This window comes from Apis laboriosa, unplaced genomic scaffold (assembly GCF_014066325.1).
Source record: "Apis laboriosa isolate Shangri-la unplaced genomic scaffold, ASM1406632v1 scaffold104_cov149, whole genome shotgun sequence".
Classification (NCBI taxonomy): domain Eukaryota; kingdom Metazoa; phylum Arthropoda; class Insecta; order Hymenoptera; family Apidae; genus Apis; species Apis laboriosa.
In genome coordinates this window covers 2,797,201-2,813,686 of record NW_025220694.1, presented here as the reverse complement: position 1 = coordinate 2,813,686, position 16,486 = coordinate 2,797,201, and the positions used below count along the sequence as shown (strand labels likewise).

Genomic DNA, 16,486 nt, shown 5'->3' with positions numbered 1-16,486 from the left:
ACAAGATTTTTCAGTTAAATACATTTTTCCAGTTAAATGCATGTGTATAATGTATTTCTTATTTTATTGTATATAATTAAATATATACATATGTATCATATATGTATTTATAGAACATTTACAAATAAATAAATGCTTGTTATTAAAAATTATTTCAAATAAAATTATATTATTAATTATAAAGTGATTTTATCGAGTTAAAGAGCTTAATATACATATACCAATAAATAATCCAAATACAATATAAGTTCTTGCCAATTCTATTGTATTATTATCATCTAATCTATCTTTTTCATTAACCATAGTTACATTTTGTTTATTATTTTTTATTATATTATTACTTTCTATTATTTTATGAAAAGTTGTACTTATATTTCTATTATTATTTTCTATTAATTTATTAAAAGTTGTATTTATATCTTTTTCTAAAGAATGAAAGCTACTTCTCAACAAATTTTCATTTTTTTGCTGTGTTTCATATATAATATTTTGAATATTTGCTATTCTTTTATTATTGTATATCATTGAACCTATCAATGATATAATTGCTAATATGGCAGATGCAAGAATAGATAAATATTTATACTTTTGAGCATTCATTGTTTGACTATCATGATATTCTTTAATAGCAGTAGCCAATAATGTAAAATAATCTTTTTCTTCTTTTTCTAATAAATTAAGTTGCGATATAATTTTTGCTTGATCTTGAAGATTTTTATTTTCTATTATTGTTAATTGAACATATTTTGGATCATCTCTCTTAATTTGTATTAATTCTGAATATACTTCCTTTAATTTGTCATTTATTGTCATTGCTTCACGATTTAAATGTCTTCTTTCATCTTGACATTTGAATAATTTATCTTGTGCAAAAATTACTTGTTCTTTGGCTAATTCAACTTTATCTAAGCCTGTTAATTGTTGATACCATTGCCACCATTTGACAACTTTTTTTGGTAATGGACTTGGTTCAAATTGTGTTCCATTTATATTTTGAATTAATGTAATATTACGATTAATTTGCTGAAATAATATTAAGTAACTTATATTTAAATATATATTATAATTTTATAAAAATATAAATAAATAACATACCTTTGCTAGAATATCATACTTTGTAGTAACAATACTTTGTATATTATTCAACTTTTTTTGTGCTTTTTCAGAAGCATTATTAATTCTCATTGTTGCATTGTTAAATACTTGATGTTTATTTATTTCATTGCTTATTATTTTGATCAATGATCGAAATTTTTCTACCATTTTGTTCATACATCAGAATTATACAAAATTTACAATAAAAAATTAAATAATTTCATTTTTTATTATTATTATATATTTTTATTTGCTGATTAATTATTATATTTTTATAATTTCATTTTTTATTATTATTATATATTTTATTTGCTGGTTAATTATTATATTTTTAGAATCAACACAAAATGTAAATTAAATTTAAATAATCTTATAAATTCTTTTAAATATTATAAAAAAAATAATTATTATATTTTATAAATACAAAATTTTTAATTAAATATAAATAATTGTAATTGTTTTGTATTTAATTAAATACAAAATTAATAAAAGTATTCATGTGAAATGTGTAAAGTAATCTGTAAATTAAATATATGAAATTTAAAATTTATATTTAAAAAATTTTATATTATAATTTTATAATTTTATTTATAATTTTCAAAAAAATATTAAAAATTTTTCAATTTTTCTATCCAAGAACAGTCTAAATATGTAAAGGCTTGACTTAAGGCTTATTTTCAAAGGTTAGTATGAAAATACAAATTTGTTTAGGAAATTACTCATTTATAAATTTATAGAAATTTTGTATTTTCATAATAATTTTCATAATAATTTTGTATAATAATTTCATTTGTGAATAAAAGATTTAAAAAAAAAATGAGAAATGTATAAATGTATTTCATATATTTAATAATTAACCTTAAATTTTTCAATATATAATTGTTAATAATATTATTATATTATTAATTTATATTTCTAGTATTTCTTTAAGAAATCAAAATATTTACCAATTGTTTAAAAAAAATTTGATGAATGAAAAGAAATTTTTTCATAATGAAAAGAAATGCACGACAAATATCTCGAAAAGTAATTATTTCAAGCGATTCAGAAAATGAATTTGGAAATATTTCAAGCGACGAAAATTATGTACCTGAAAAAATATCCAAAACAATTAAAAAAAAAAAAAAAACAATTATAAAAAATAAAAAAAAAAAAAATGATTTGACAACATATGGTAATGAACATACAATAATACAACTTGGAAACGAGAAAACAAAAATAGAACATATAGATATTACAGAATCAACAGCTTTAAAAAAGATACAAAATAAGAATATAAAAATAAAAGAAAAAAAAATACAAGATTTCAATACAGAAAATATTAAACAGATATTAAAAAATACAAATTTTAATTCTATAGAATTTAAAGAATGGACTAATATAGATTATATTAGTGAAATGAATAATGTTGAAAAACATATAGTAGAAAACATTGTAAAGCTTTTTAATAATGACAATACAATTCCATTTATTGCAAGATATAGAAAAGATATGACTGGTGGCATGGAGCCAGATAAGCTACGAGCTTTAAAAGAAAGTTTTGATCATGCCAAAATGATCAAACAACGTGCTAATACTATATTAAAAGCTATTGACAAATTAGGACAATGGTCACCTGATGTACATTTTGCGATTATATCTGCCAAATGCTTGAATGACTTAGAACATATATATTCTTTATTTAAACCATCATCTAAACGAACATTAGCAGAAAAAGCAAAAGATTTAGGTTTGGGACGTATAAGTGATCTTCTATTGCAAGGTCAGGAATTACCACCATTATCTTCTATTATTGATTCTAAGAAAGATGGACTTAAAACTGAACAACAGATTTTAGATGGAATTATACATATTATAGCAGATATTATAAATAAAAATAAAACAATATTTGATAAAGTTAAAGAACTTCAAAATGAATCTATTATAAAAATACAATCTACAGAATGTAAATCCAAAAATAAATCTGTTGATAACAAAGAAAAAAATATGCATAAAAAATATGAAACATATTATGATTTTAATACAAATAATAGATATATTAAACCTCATCAAATATTGGCTATTAATCGTGGAGAAGCACAGAAGATTCTTACAATAAAAATAATTTTACCTGATTTTTTTGAAAGAGAATTTAAAACTTATTGTTATAAATATTATAGGATAGTCATGATAGCATCAAAATTACATTCTAAATTATTAAATGATAGTATTGATTATGCTTATACAAAATTTATTAAACCATTAGTAGTACGACGAGTAAGAAGTGAAATGAAACGAAAAGCAGAGATAGCATCTATTGAAGTTTTTGTAAATAATGTTAAACAATTACTTCTTACTCCACCTGTACGTGGAAAAATTATACTTGGGATAGATCCAGGATTTTCACATGGTTGCAAACTAGCAGTAATTTCAGAACAAGGAGATGTACTTGAAACAGGTGTAATTTATCCCCATAGAAATATAGAAAAGGCTTATAATGAATCTGCTAATATTTTAATAAATTTAGTTACTAAATATAAGGCAACAATTTTAGCATTAGGCAATGCTACAGCTTGTAGAGAAACAGAAATGTTTATAAACAAACTAATAAAGTCTAATTCATTTAAATCATTAGATGTTTCATATGCAATAGTTGATGAATCAGGAGCATCGATTTATAGTTGTAGTCCAGAAGCAAAATCTGAATTTCCAAAATTAGATATGAATTTAATTTCTGCTATTTCTATAGCGAGACGTTTACAAAATCCACTTGCTGAATTAGTAAAAATAGAACCCAAACATTTGGGTGTAGGAATGTATCAACATGATTTACCAGAGAAACAATTGTTAACATCATTAAATGAGGTAAGTAAAATTTATTAAATTATATTGATTTATATTATTTATTTATAAATTATAAAATTTGATGAATTTTATCAATAAAATTTATAAAACTCAATTTATACAATAACTAAAAAGAATAAAAATTATTAAAGGTTGTTTCAGAAGTTGTAAGCTTTGTAGGAATAGATGTGAATACTGCATCACAATGTCTTTTGAAAAGAGTTGCAGGTTTAAATGCATCTCGAGCAAATAATATTTTAGAATGGAGATCTGAATTTGGCCCATTTAGAAATAGACAACAATTAATGGATGTAAAAGGAATTGGAAGCAAAGTATTTGAACAATGTATTGGATTTATTAGAATATTACCAGAAACATCAATGATTGATAATTCAAAAAAACTCAGCCCTATTAAAAAATCAAAACAGGCAATCAAAGCAGAATATAATTTATTAGATCAGACTTGGATTCATCCTGAATCATATAAAATAGCAGAAAATTTTTTAAAGTACTGTAATATTGACTTAAAGAATCTTGGAACTGCAGAGTTTATTGAAAAAGTAAAATTGTATGCCAAAGAAGGATTTACTAGTTTGGCGAAAAAGTTTGGTACAAATAAAACAACTATGGAAGTAATAATTAAGGGTTTATCTATGAAAAAAGATGAGGATATACGATTGAAAACTTGTTCTCCTTTATTTCGAAAAAGTATGTTAGGTATTAATGATATAAATGTGGAAATGCTATTAACGGGTGTAGTACGGAATATTACACATTTTGGAGCATTTGTAGATATTGGAGCAGGTAAAGATGGACTTATACCAATGAAATGGTTAAAAAATTTTACAGTTTTAATAGGTCAACGTGTGGAAGTAAAGGTTCTTTCAGTAGATTTGCAACGTAATAGAATTAATTTAGAATTAATTAATATTTTATAATACGTTTTTATACATATTGTGTAATTATTTATTTAAATGCATTATAAATATAAAAATAAATTATATTTTTATATAGAATTTTTATTTTTTTAAATAATAAAATATAATTTAGTAGTTATAGTAATTTAGTAATTCGTGAAATTAGATATAAAAAAATGAAAAACATATGCATACATAATTTACAGTTATTTCCTTTTATTATTAATAAAAATTATTATAAATAAAAACTTTATAAATGATCATAATTTAGAACATATGTAGATGTACTTTAAATTTTTAATTATTTATGATTAAAAATTATTTATGATTTAATATATTCAAATCTTTAAAAATACGATGTCGAGTTCCTATATTTAATAAAAATAATATAATAAGTATAATATAACAATGAATTTAATATATATATTAAAAATGTATTTTAGAAGATAATATGAAAAAATTATTTCGAATTATGTACTTTTTAATTTTCATTGACGTTTTTCAAAGATAAAATAATAAATCAAATTGCAATCAAATCAAATTTTTTTTATCTAATTTTCTTTATCACGAATTTTATGTAAAAAAAGAACATTATTATTAATTAATTAATTAATTTATAACTGATATGTCTTTCTTTGGAATTCATATTTATTTAAAAATATGTCTGTTTTTGTAAGATAAGTAAAAATAACTTTAAAAAAATGGATATTTATAGTGAAATGAATCGTTATAATGACATAGACAGATGAATTTTTCTGTAAATCTAGTAAGCAAAATTCTACATATTTATGTAAACAAAAATAGATATACTTAAAATAAATCTATTTTTTTTTATTCATATTAAAATAAAAATAATTAGTTATAATTAATTTTATTTTGCAAAATCAAATTATTGGTTTCTTTTTCTAAATGTATTTATTTATGTAAGAATTTCATATTATTATGTGTTTTTGTCTATATTTATTTAAATTTTATTTTATAAAATCAAGTTATTAATTTTTTTTTAATTATATAAATATTTTATAATTATATAAATATTTTATTTACGTAAGAATCTCACTTATTAATTCACAAACTTATTAATTTTTTTTGTATTTTATATATATATATACATGTATATATTTATTTAAATAACTTTTAAAAATACTATATTATCTTTAAAAACATTGTATTTACTTACAGTTATAATATATATATACACAATATATATTTACAACATAGACCTTTCAGAAAATTAGCAGTTCATGTTTGCTAAATTTGTTTTGTTATTGCTATTAAAATTATTTCTTAATTTATTATGGTAGATAGATGAAATTGCAGAATATCATTATACTGTTGATATTGAAATGGTAATTTTTTTTTTTGAGTTGACAAAGAAAGAAATCAGTAATAATTTTAGTGAAATTTAGTACAATTATTCATTAAATCATTATAAAAATTTAGATACAATTTATTTGTTTTTTTTTAAAATAAGAAATTAATTTTTTTTATTTATATTACCTTTTTATTTTAATATCTATAAGCGACAAAAAATATTTAAGATAAAAAAATAAAATTTAAATAGAATTTTGTTTCTCAAAATCTATTAATCTATTAATCTGTATAAAAATATTTTTGAAAAAATTATTTTATTTTTTATTAATTAAGTTATTTTTATTTTTTTATTAATTTATTTTTACGAAATTTAAATTTTTTTTTCTTTTTTAATAAATTTTAATTTTTTTTGATGAACAAATGATAATAAATAAATTTTTTTTGTATTTATTGTTTATAAATCTAACAATAATTAATGCTATAATTAATGTAATATAATTATTGTAACTGTGTAAAATTATTAGCTTAAATTATGTTTGCTTTTAATTTCATCTATAGTTATCAAATATAATTTTATTAACATTTTTGTGATACAATAACAATCAATTTTCTATACATTTTATGTATGTATAATAAATATATGCATTAATAAAATTTCTTCATAATATGATTGAAATATGAAATATTATTAAATATTATTATTATAATATATGAAATTATTAAATATTATTATCAATAATATGTGAAATTCGTTTAGGGTAATACATTTTTTGTTTTATATATATATTGTTATTGAACCAGTGTTTTTATTGAAGATGATAAATTCTTGAAAAAAATGACATTACAAAGAAACATAAATAAAAAATTTTATTTATCGCCATAATTTTAATTCGCCATAAAAAGAACTAAATTTCTCCTTAATTTCCTTCTTCTCAATTTGTTGAATTTTTCAAAAACTTAACATTTTTGTTCGTTTAATATACGGCAAACATTCTATATATATTTTTATATCTGTTTTCGTTCATCTACTAAATATTTAAATTTTTTTTAAAAACTTTTCATATTTTAAAATAGTAAAATATATAATATCTATATGACTTTCTAAAAATAACATATATAAAATTATTATAAAACAGAAAAAATATGATTCAAAAATTAATTTTTAAAAAAATAATAAAATATTGAAAATATTTATCTTTACTTTCCATATGATAATAAATAACTTTTTGTTACTATACGCTTTAATTCTATATGAAGAATGAATTTGAATGAAATTATCAAATCAAACTTTCATTTAAATTGTTTGTGAATATTTTTGCATATTTTTCACATTTTTTATGAAAAATTTGAATCGTTTATGTCTATGATTATTATTTTTATTGTTTTATTTTTATAGATTTTTATAGATTATTTTTATAGATTTTTAAAAAATTTTAAAAATTCTAAAAAATATATTTGATATATGAAGTTTTATTTATATATGAAATTTTTATTTTAGTATAAAATTGTTCATTTTGCGAAATGTTTAAAAAATTATATTTCATTTTTAAAAAAGACCTTTAAAAATGAAAATATCTTTATTTATTTTCTAAATAAAATATAATTTAATATTAAAAAAATGTTATTATATAAATTGTTGAAATTAATATAAAATCCATATTACTATTTTCTATTTCTTTTCTATTTCTTATTCTATCATTTCTATCAAGAACTTTGTTCTTTCACCATTCATAATACGTTTCATAATTTTTTAAATTAGTTTTTAAAATGATATTTTTCGAATATATTATTTTCACCGTTGCAAAGTCAGTTGTTTCTTACAATGTTCGTCATTGCATATAAGAAGAGTCTTTCTCCTGGCGTTAAAGAAGATAGCGGTGTGTATACTGAAAGACTTTCTTTACTTCCGATATTTTTCAAGTATTTTCCAATTTTAATATTCTATTCAATATCTTTCAAATAACATAATATCTAAAAATAAAGTAAATAAAATGTTTAAAAATTAGAATTATATATAAAAATATATAGAATTCAATTTATTCAACAAAAGAATCATTTATTGATCTGAAATGTCGTCATCGATTTCGATTTGATTCTTTCAAAAATCGAAAAAGTCATTGGATTTCGTTATTGTCATTGATAATGGATTAATTGCCAATTTTTTTTTTATTATTTGAATTATTTTCTTTTTAAATTCATTTATTATTTGATTTTGTTAACATTTTTCTATATACGTTAACCATTTAGTTATAAAATAATATTTATAAAATAGGAATATGATAATACTGCCATTGCAACAATTTTTTGCTTCATCTGTTGCAAAAGTGAAAAATTCTTTAAATCCACACTTTGTAACAAATTGGTTTACAATATAACTAGTTTTTACCAATTCGTTAATTTTTTCCGCATCGATAAAATACATGACAGCAATAACATATAAAACATGTTTTTTACCTTGTAATATATTTATTATTTCAGCGATCGATATAATACATTTTAGATGTTCTTTTTATGTCATTATTTTGGAAATTGTTCTTAATATCAAGAACTTTATATATTTCAGTCATTTTTTTTTTAAATAATCTGACAAATTATCTGACATAGCGAATCATATACAGAGTTCCAACATGTCTTATAATATTTTTTTAAAATATGATCAATCACATTTTTGGCAGATTTTGATTTTTCTGTGCCTTTTAAATGTGTTGCATTTCTCCATCACACTTTTATGCATTTGAAAAAATGTTTCGTTTTCTTGGATGGTTAATATCATATCTAAAGTCATAAATAAATTTAGTATGAATTAAGCAACGAAGATACTGCGGAAGAAAGTAATAATGAATGTCGCTTTTCTTTCTCGTTTTGCTGTTCTTTTTCTTCTTTCTCTTCTTCTTCATTGATTCTATTTCTTTATCCTCTTCACTTGATGTATTTTTTATTTCATTTTCTATCCTAATTGATGTATTACTACTTCCAAACATCTTGAATGCCTTCGAAGAATTGCTCGCATTGTGAGTAACAATGGCGACAATTTTTTGTCTTAGAATCAAGTGGAATTTTGTATGTATATTTTCCAATAGTTTAATAATCTTATCAAAGGAATGCATCTCTCTAAAGCGATGACATGCGAGTGATATTGCATTCAAAATCGTATGAAATTCAATGCACAATCTCCTTCCCAATTAAATATCGTGCAAATAAACTTCATATTCTTCAATTCCTTTTCTATCACAGATTTTACTTTAACATTTATTTGTCAACTCATTGTTCTCCGGCTAAAGAAAAAAATTTTGGGCATAACATTCAAATTCTCAAAAATTTTTCTAAAGTATTGGTTTTTCGTCATTGATAATCAATTACAAATTATATATTATATATATATGTAATTACATATATACAAATACATATATCAATTTCAAATTGTTTTTGAATGTATACATAAGAATTTGCTTCTAGTTGTCAATTTTTCTTTTTTTCGAATTTACTTGCGTTTTATATTCTTCGAATTCTTTTGGATGAATTCGTTTGAGATGTGAATAGAAATTGGATATTCATGTTATATGATTTTTGTTTTTTTTGGAGCACAAATAGCGCATACTCCCATAATTATTTTTTTTGATTTTCCTCGTACAATGGAAAAATATTTATCAGTAGTTATTAAAATAACTAATTGATTGTTAGAATTGATCGATTTGTTTAATACATTATTTAATACGATTTGTTTATTACGTTTATTATTGTCGCACATTGTAATGAAATAAAATAATATCAGAAAAAAAAATTACACATAAATCACAGTAGATGAAGGATTAATTTAAATTTTCTTATTCGTTTATTATAATATAATTGGAAGCATAATTAAAATAAAATTCAGTTAAACGAATATTTGAACTGTGCTTCGAATTTCGAACTGATGTCTCGCATTGGAAGATTAGAATCATCACGAAACGAAAATATAGATAACGAAAATATAGAATATATATATAATATAAAAACGAAAATATAGAAGAAAGCAGAAAGAAATAAGGAGAGAAAAGAGAGAGAAGGTAAATTGACAAAAAGGATAAACAGTCAGAGAAAAAAGGTCAAAAAAGCAAAAATAAGAATCAAAATCTGAATGATAGGTAACAGACCAGCAAACAAAAAATAGAATTTTATAAAACGCATAAAAAACGCAGAAAAATCGTGGACTTTTTTCATGTTTTTTAATAGTATTTAATGAATAGAATTAAAAAATATCAAATGTTAATTAGATTCTTTTTTATGGTAAAAGTTCATGCTTTTAGAAATTTCTTCCAAGTTCAATTGGAAAAATCAGTCAGCATCCTGACTTGCAATATTCCTAAATTAAAGAAAAATTCCTCGATAATAATATAAGAACAAGACGATATTGATTCCTGTTGAGTCAGTTATATCTGGAGTCATTCTTGGAATCGGGGGCGCACTAGCCAGGCTGAAATATGTTGAAAATATATAATTGAAAGTGTCGCCTAAAGTCTTTTCAAAAACGGCAGTCTCAGGCAACATCATTCTTTGTTTAATTTTAATGAAGGATCGGCGATCTCCTAATAATGGAAAAAGATTTCCGCGCGAGGAATTTCTCTCGAGTAAGTTGATTATAAATCTTGCAAGCAATAAGTGCTCGTGAACAATAAGAGTTATGATATTTAGTAAAATATATATTTAATTATCTGATTAAATAATTAAAGATAATTTAATATAATATTTGATATATTTAATATAATATTAATAAATTGAAGTATTATATTTTTATATTTTTTTAATATTTTCTATGTTCTAATTTCTATGTTCCATGATCGAAATTTATTAACTATATAAGTCATAGAATTACTTAAAAAAATTAAAAATTATTGTTATTAATAAATAATAAAATCATAATAATATGTAAAAAGTTATATTGTTTATATAAAATATTAATTACTTTTCATTCATATTTTAATAATAAATTAAAAATTTTTTAACTAACTAATTTTTAATTAAATATAAATTATAAATATATTTATAAATTATAAATTTAAATAATATAAAAATTTTTTATATTTCTGATTTTATTTTTATATTTTTTTTCTTAACGACAAAATAATTCATATTTTTATAGAAACAATAAAAATTGAAATATAAAATTTAGATTATTGTGAATTTATTATATTATATTTTTATAAATATGAATTTATTATAAAAATTTAAAAAATATTTTAAAAAATTTTAAAAATAAAAATATTTACAAATTACAATTAATAATAAAATATTTATAAATAATAATAAATAAAAGTAAATAATTTTTTAATAAATCATTTCTCAATTTTCTTGTCTCATACAAAATATTATCAATATCATAACTGAATAAAATCTGAATAAAATCAAATATATAATATAATAATAATATAATAAAATATAATATAATATATATATAATATATATATAATAAAATATAATAATATAGATATAATATAGATAGATTTAGATATTTTATGACTATTGAGATATATTATATTGAGGTATCCCAGATATTAGTTCTAAGGAAATTTTATTTTAAGAAAGATTATTGTAAACAATTGCATTCTTATTTAATTTCGTAAATAAAATCAAATAATAATTTATTAAAAAATAATTTAGAATATAGAATAATTATGAATAATAATTATGAATGAAATAACTTTCTATATCAAAACTTATTGCTTATTTGTTACAATAATAACATAATAATGAATTAATAAAATAATAAATGAATTAATAAAATTACGATTTTAATTAAAATTAATTTAAATGTTTTTAATTCTTATGAAAACGTATAAAGATATTAAAATTTCAAATTAGGAAGTATTTAAAAATTCACGAAATATATCAAATTCTATTATTAAAAACTATAAAAAAGATAGTTATTTTAATGATATAAAATATTTTATTAATTAAACAACTGTAATTTTTAAGTTATATTAATATTGTATAAAATAAACAATATAATAAATATTTTTGGCATATAATTCGAAAATTAAATAATATATATATATATGTAAATAATATATAAATAAGTATATAAATATATATTATTATATTATTATATAAATAATATATTATATATATTATATAAATTTTTTATAAAATCAATAAAAAGGTCAAAGTGATAAAATATTTCAAAATTATTAAAATCGATAAAGAAATAATTTTTTGGCATGTCATCTATTTCTATCTATTTTATTTTATATTTAACCGAATACAGATTAACATACGATTATTGTATCTTATTGCAACGGTTGAATGATCGTACAAATACAATCATTTAATTTTTAGAAATCGATATAATTAACTATAATTAATGTTAATTAATATATAAATATATTGAATTAAAAAAATGTTCAAGTCTCTGTCTTGTGTCTTGATGCTGCTATATGTATATTATATGATGACGAGCGAATCGTTGGAATACTTTCAAATTCATTTTTTATTTTTTGCAAATTATACTATATTAATAATATATAATTTGTATATTATATTATATTAATAATTTCCATTGTATATATATCAATTTTTAAATGATCCCAAAGATAAAATTCTAATAGATTGAGATTAAATGATCGTAATTATATAGTAAATACACTTCGTATTTATCAGAGAATGTAAAGAATAGTTTGAAATTTTATTTAATCTTTCATAACTCCAAAAATAAGATATATGTATGTCCATATAATATTTTTTATTTATTTTATATTTTTGTGTAATATTACTTAATATATAATATTACTTCTTTACTTTATATTTTATATTACTTCTTTACTTTTTGTGTATAGACTTTTTTATTGATATTTAAGAATCATCATATATTATCATTTATCATTATTATCAAGTCTTTGAAATAAGTTGGTGACAATCGATAAATTAATGAAATACAATAATTCCAATCTTTGTATTTATCAATTATACTAATTTGCAGTTTTAAAATAAAATCGAATTATTTTGATATCTGTATCCTAACCATGTTATAAAATCTTAACCAAAAAATGAGCATTGAGAACAACTGATAGAACTTGGTCGAAGTATGAAAAGTAAGGGATACCAAGTTTAGTATGTTGGTATAAGGATTATAATGGTGTAACTATGAAATATAAGTAGGATGATATTACGCGCCAATGAATGTATAGATTGCAGCCTCAGGGCAAAAAGTTTCAGAGCTACTCTACAATGGTGCATATGAAAAAGAAAGAAAAAGTGGAACGCTTGAAAAGCATACCGGAAAATAAAAAGAAGATAGAAAGCAAAAGAGTTGGTTGTGTCGGAAAATTCAATGCCAAGGTTCCAAGTCTCTAATTAAATCGAGATATTTACTGATACAATGAAAGTTGTAATATTATAATGTTTCGTGTATGCTTTTTATTTTTCTTGTATTTTTATTTTTATTTTTATATTAACTTGCAATGAATTATTTTTAAATTATTTAAATATGTGAGAATATGTAATATTTTTTTAATAGAACAATTTTTTGTTAGATATATCTATTATAAATTATAAATACTAGAATTTCATTTTTAAATAATTTTTATATAAAATATAATAAATATATCATTCTTTGTCAATAGATTTATCGATTTTAATTAATTTTTACAATTATATATATGTTAATATATTATATATAAAATATAATATATAATATATAATATAATATATAATATGAATGATTTAATAGATTAAAGTAGTAATAGATTAAATTATAGATAAATATATTAATAGATTAAAATAAAGTAATAGATTAAATTAATTTTAAAAAAATGTGAATTAAAAAATTATTTTGAATTACTAATAGAAACTTAAGTACTAATTTATTTTGAACTACTACTTTAAACTCAAATATATTATCATTATCAACTATCATTCAATGTAATTCTTCAGTATCTGTTAAGATGCTATTCCAATAAGGAATTAATTTATGTTGCATTTTTAAATAATGAATTTTCTTCTGAATATCCATATAACATATAAACTTTATCTATTATTCATTTATGGAAAAGACAGCTTCATCGAATAAAGTTATCATATTTATAATAATTACAATATATATATATATATATATATATATATATATAATATATAATATAAAATGGATAAGATATAAGATATAAGATACAAGAAAGAAAATATCATTAATATTATACATATATTGTTTTTGCTTATCAAATTGCACATAAATAGGAAATCGAATATTTTTTATTTTATCGAATGTTCACGGTATTTGTTATTTCGTATCGAAAGTGCTCTTATAATAATTTTCCTGGACAACTGAAAAATTGCGTGCAGAATGGAGAATGGTCACGTAGTAACGATTTCTTCCTTATCACACGTGCCTCCTAGTTTTCTAAATCGTTTCACTTCTGTTTGTGAACAAGCTTTCTATTTTTCATCGAGAATACGCTCGACTCTGCAGTATTGTATGTCGCATTGAATATACGTCTATTCTGCTCACCGCATCGATGTAATGTCGTATCGTGATTTATCCGATTGCTCGAAGGAAATCAATTGCAACCCGCTCTCTTAGAACTGTGAATACTGAAAGTATTCATCTATATTCCGCTCTTTTCAGAATTTCAGAAAATGAATTTCAATTCTTTTTAACAATCAATAAAGATATGAATCAATGCTATTCAGAATTGAATAAAATATAATTTGATTAAAGATTATGATTAATGCAAACTCATATTATGAATTACGATTGCTGATTATTACAATAAAATGTTAAGAAAAGTAATAATTTAATTAAAAATTAAATTAATCAATTAAAAATTATAATTCAATAATCATATGAAGTGATTATAGTTTTAATTATGAATAAATGAATAATTTATTTGTAATAAAAAATAATGTGAATATTTTTTAGAAAATATATATTTATAAATATAAATTAATTTATTAAATTTTAATATTTTTAATCACATTCATCAACAAAGAAATTTTTTGTAAAAAAATATATTTCTTATATGAAAATAGTTTCTTGATAAAAATAGTAACGATATGTCAAAAAAAAAATTTTTTTTTCCAAAAATTTTTTTATAATAAAATCAAATATATTAATACGAAATATATAAAATAAATATATAAAATAGTTAAATAGTTAATTCTCAAAATTAAAAATTTTTTCATTGCATGAAATAATTTTTTAATCTTTTGGAAAATATGAAGTTTGAATTATTTTTGAAAAGTTATTTCTTTAAAAAGTTGCATTGAATTTTATTTTTATATAAATATTAGATGATAATAAATATCCATATGCCGTAATTATTCAAATATTTTATTACATTATATTATTACATAATTACAAAATTATTATATTATTTTCTGTGATTATCAAATCACAATGATTATTATGATTATTTTCAGAAATCGATTATAATAATGTAAAAAACTTAATAATTAATTATTACTCCAACTTTGATGTTATTACTAAATTGTTAACGAAACAAGATACTTTTCCCATTTTTTAATTTATCAAAAAAATAAAAAAATATTCTATGTTTTATAATTATACAATATTATAATTATACAATATTATTAATAACTAGATAAAATAAAATATAACTATTGCAATAAAAATATTAAAATAGTTAGGAAAAGTATTATAATAAAGTTATTTGGAAAACTTTAATATCATTTGTTGATGAAAGATAATTATAGAACAGTATATTTATGTAGAACTTCAATCGGCTTAACTGAAAAGAAAAACAAATGACTCGAATAAATTAAGATCCATCAAAATTCATCAAAGACAGGAGGTAAGTAACTAGAAATCTTTTTATAAATTGCTTTCGTTTATAACTTCCTTTTATATTTTATATATTCACTTCTAATTGAACATAATATGTATCACATATAATGATTATAAATTAAACATCAAAATATTTATGCTTTTCATATATGTAACGCGAATATACATTAATATTAACATTCATAAAAAAAAAAAATCAATGCTAATATGAAACTTATATAAAGGCGTCAATATAAATCCGTTATTAAAAATAAGAGAATAATGTTAAATTAATTATATTCATATAATATTAATATAATTAGAAAATTGTAAAAAGACAATATGCGAACTGATAAAATTAATTCACATCGATAAAAAAAATAAAAAAAAAAATACAATGCAAATGTTTTACTAAAAACAAGAGAGTATTTTATACAGACAAAAATTAAAAATTTCTATTAAGTTAGAAAATAATGCAAATTGTATAAGTAAGTTATGTAAGTTAATATATACCGCTAAAGTACATTGTAAGGTAAAAAAAAAAAATATCAACACACGGTGTTCCCAAGCCTATTCAAGTACTAAC

The 16,486-nt window shown here is 19.8% G+C and overlaps 2 protein-coding genes across 2 annotated transcripts; one reads left to right on the top strand and one right to left on the bottom strand.

Moving 5' to 3' along the window:
- Positions 1-134: 134 nt before the first annotated feature.
- LOC122712971 lies at positions 135-1,385 on the bottom strand. The gene is made up of 2 exons (XM_043933097.1): positions 1,096-1,385; positions 135-1,023 (listed from the first exon to the last, which is right to left on the bottom strand). The coding sequence occupies exons 1-2, from the start codon at positions 1,270-1,272 to the stop codon at positions 190-192; spliced, it is 1,011 nt and encodes a 336-aa protein (XP_043789032.1). The 5' UTR covers positions 1,273-1,385; the 3' UTR covers positions 135-189.
- A 659-nt stretch (positions 1,386-2,044) lies between these two features.
- Positions 2,045-4,920, top strand: LOC122710540 (S1 RNA-binding domain-containing protein 1). Its single transcript, XM_043928488.1, has 2 exons — positions 2,045-3,939; positions 4,071-4,920. The coding sequence occupies exons 1-2, from the start codon at positions 2,068-2,070 to the stop codon at positions 4,854-4,856; spliced, it is 2,658 nt and encodes an 885-aa protein (XP_043784423.1). The 5' UTR covers positions 2,045-2,067; the 3' UTR covers positions 4,857-4,920.
- The last annotated feature ends 11,566 nt before the right edge of the window (positions 4,921-16,486 follow it).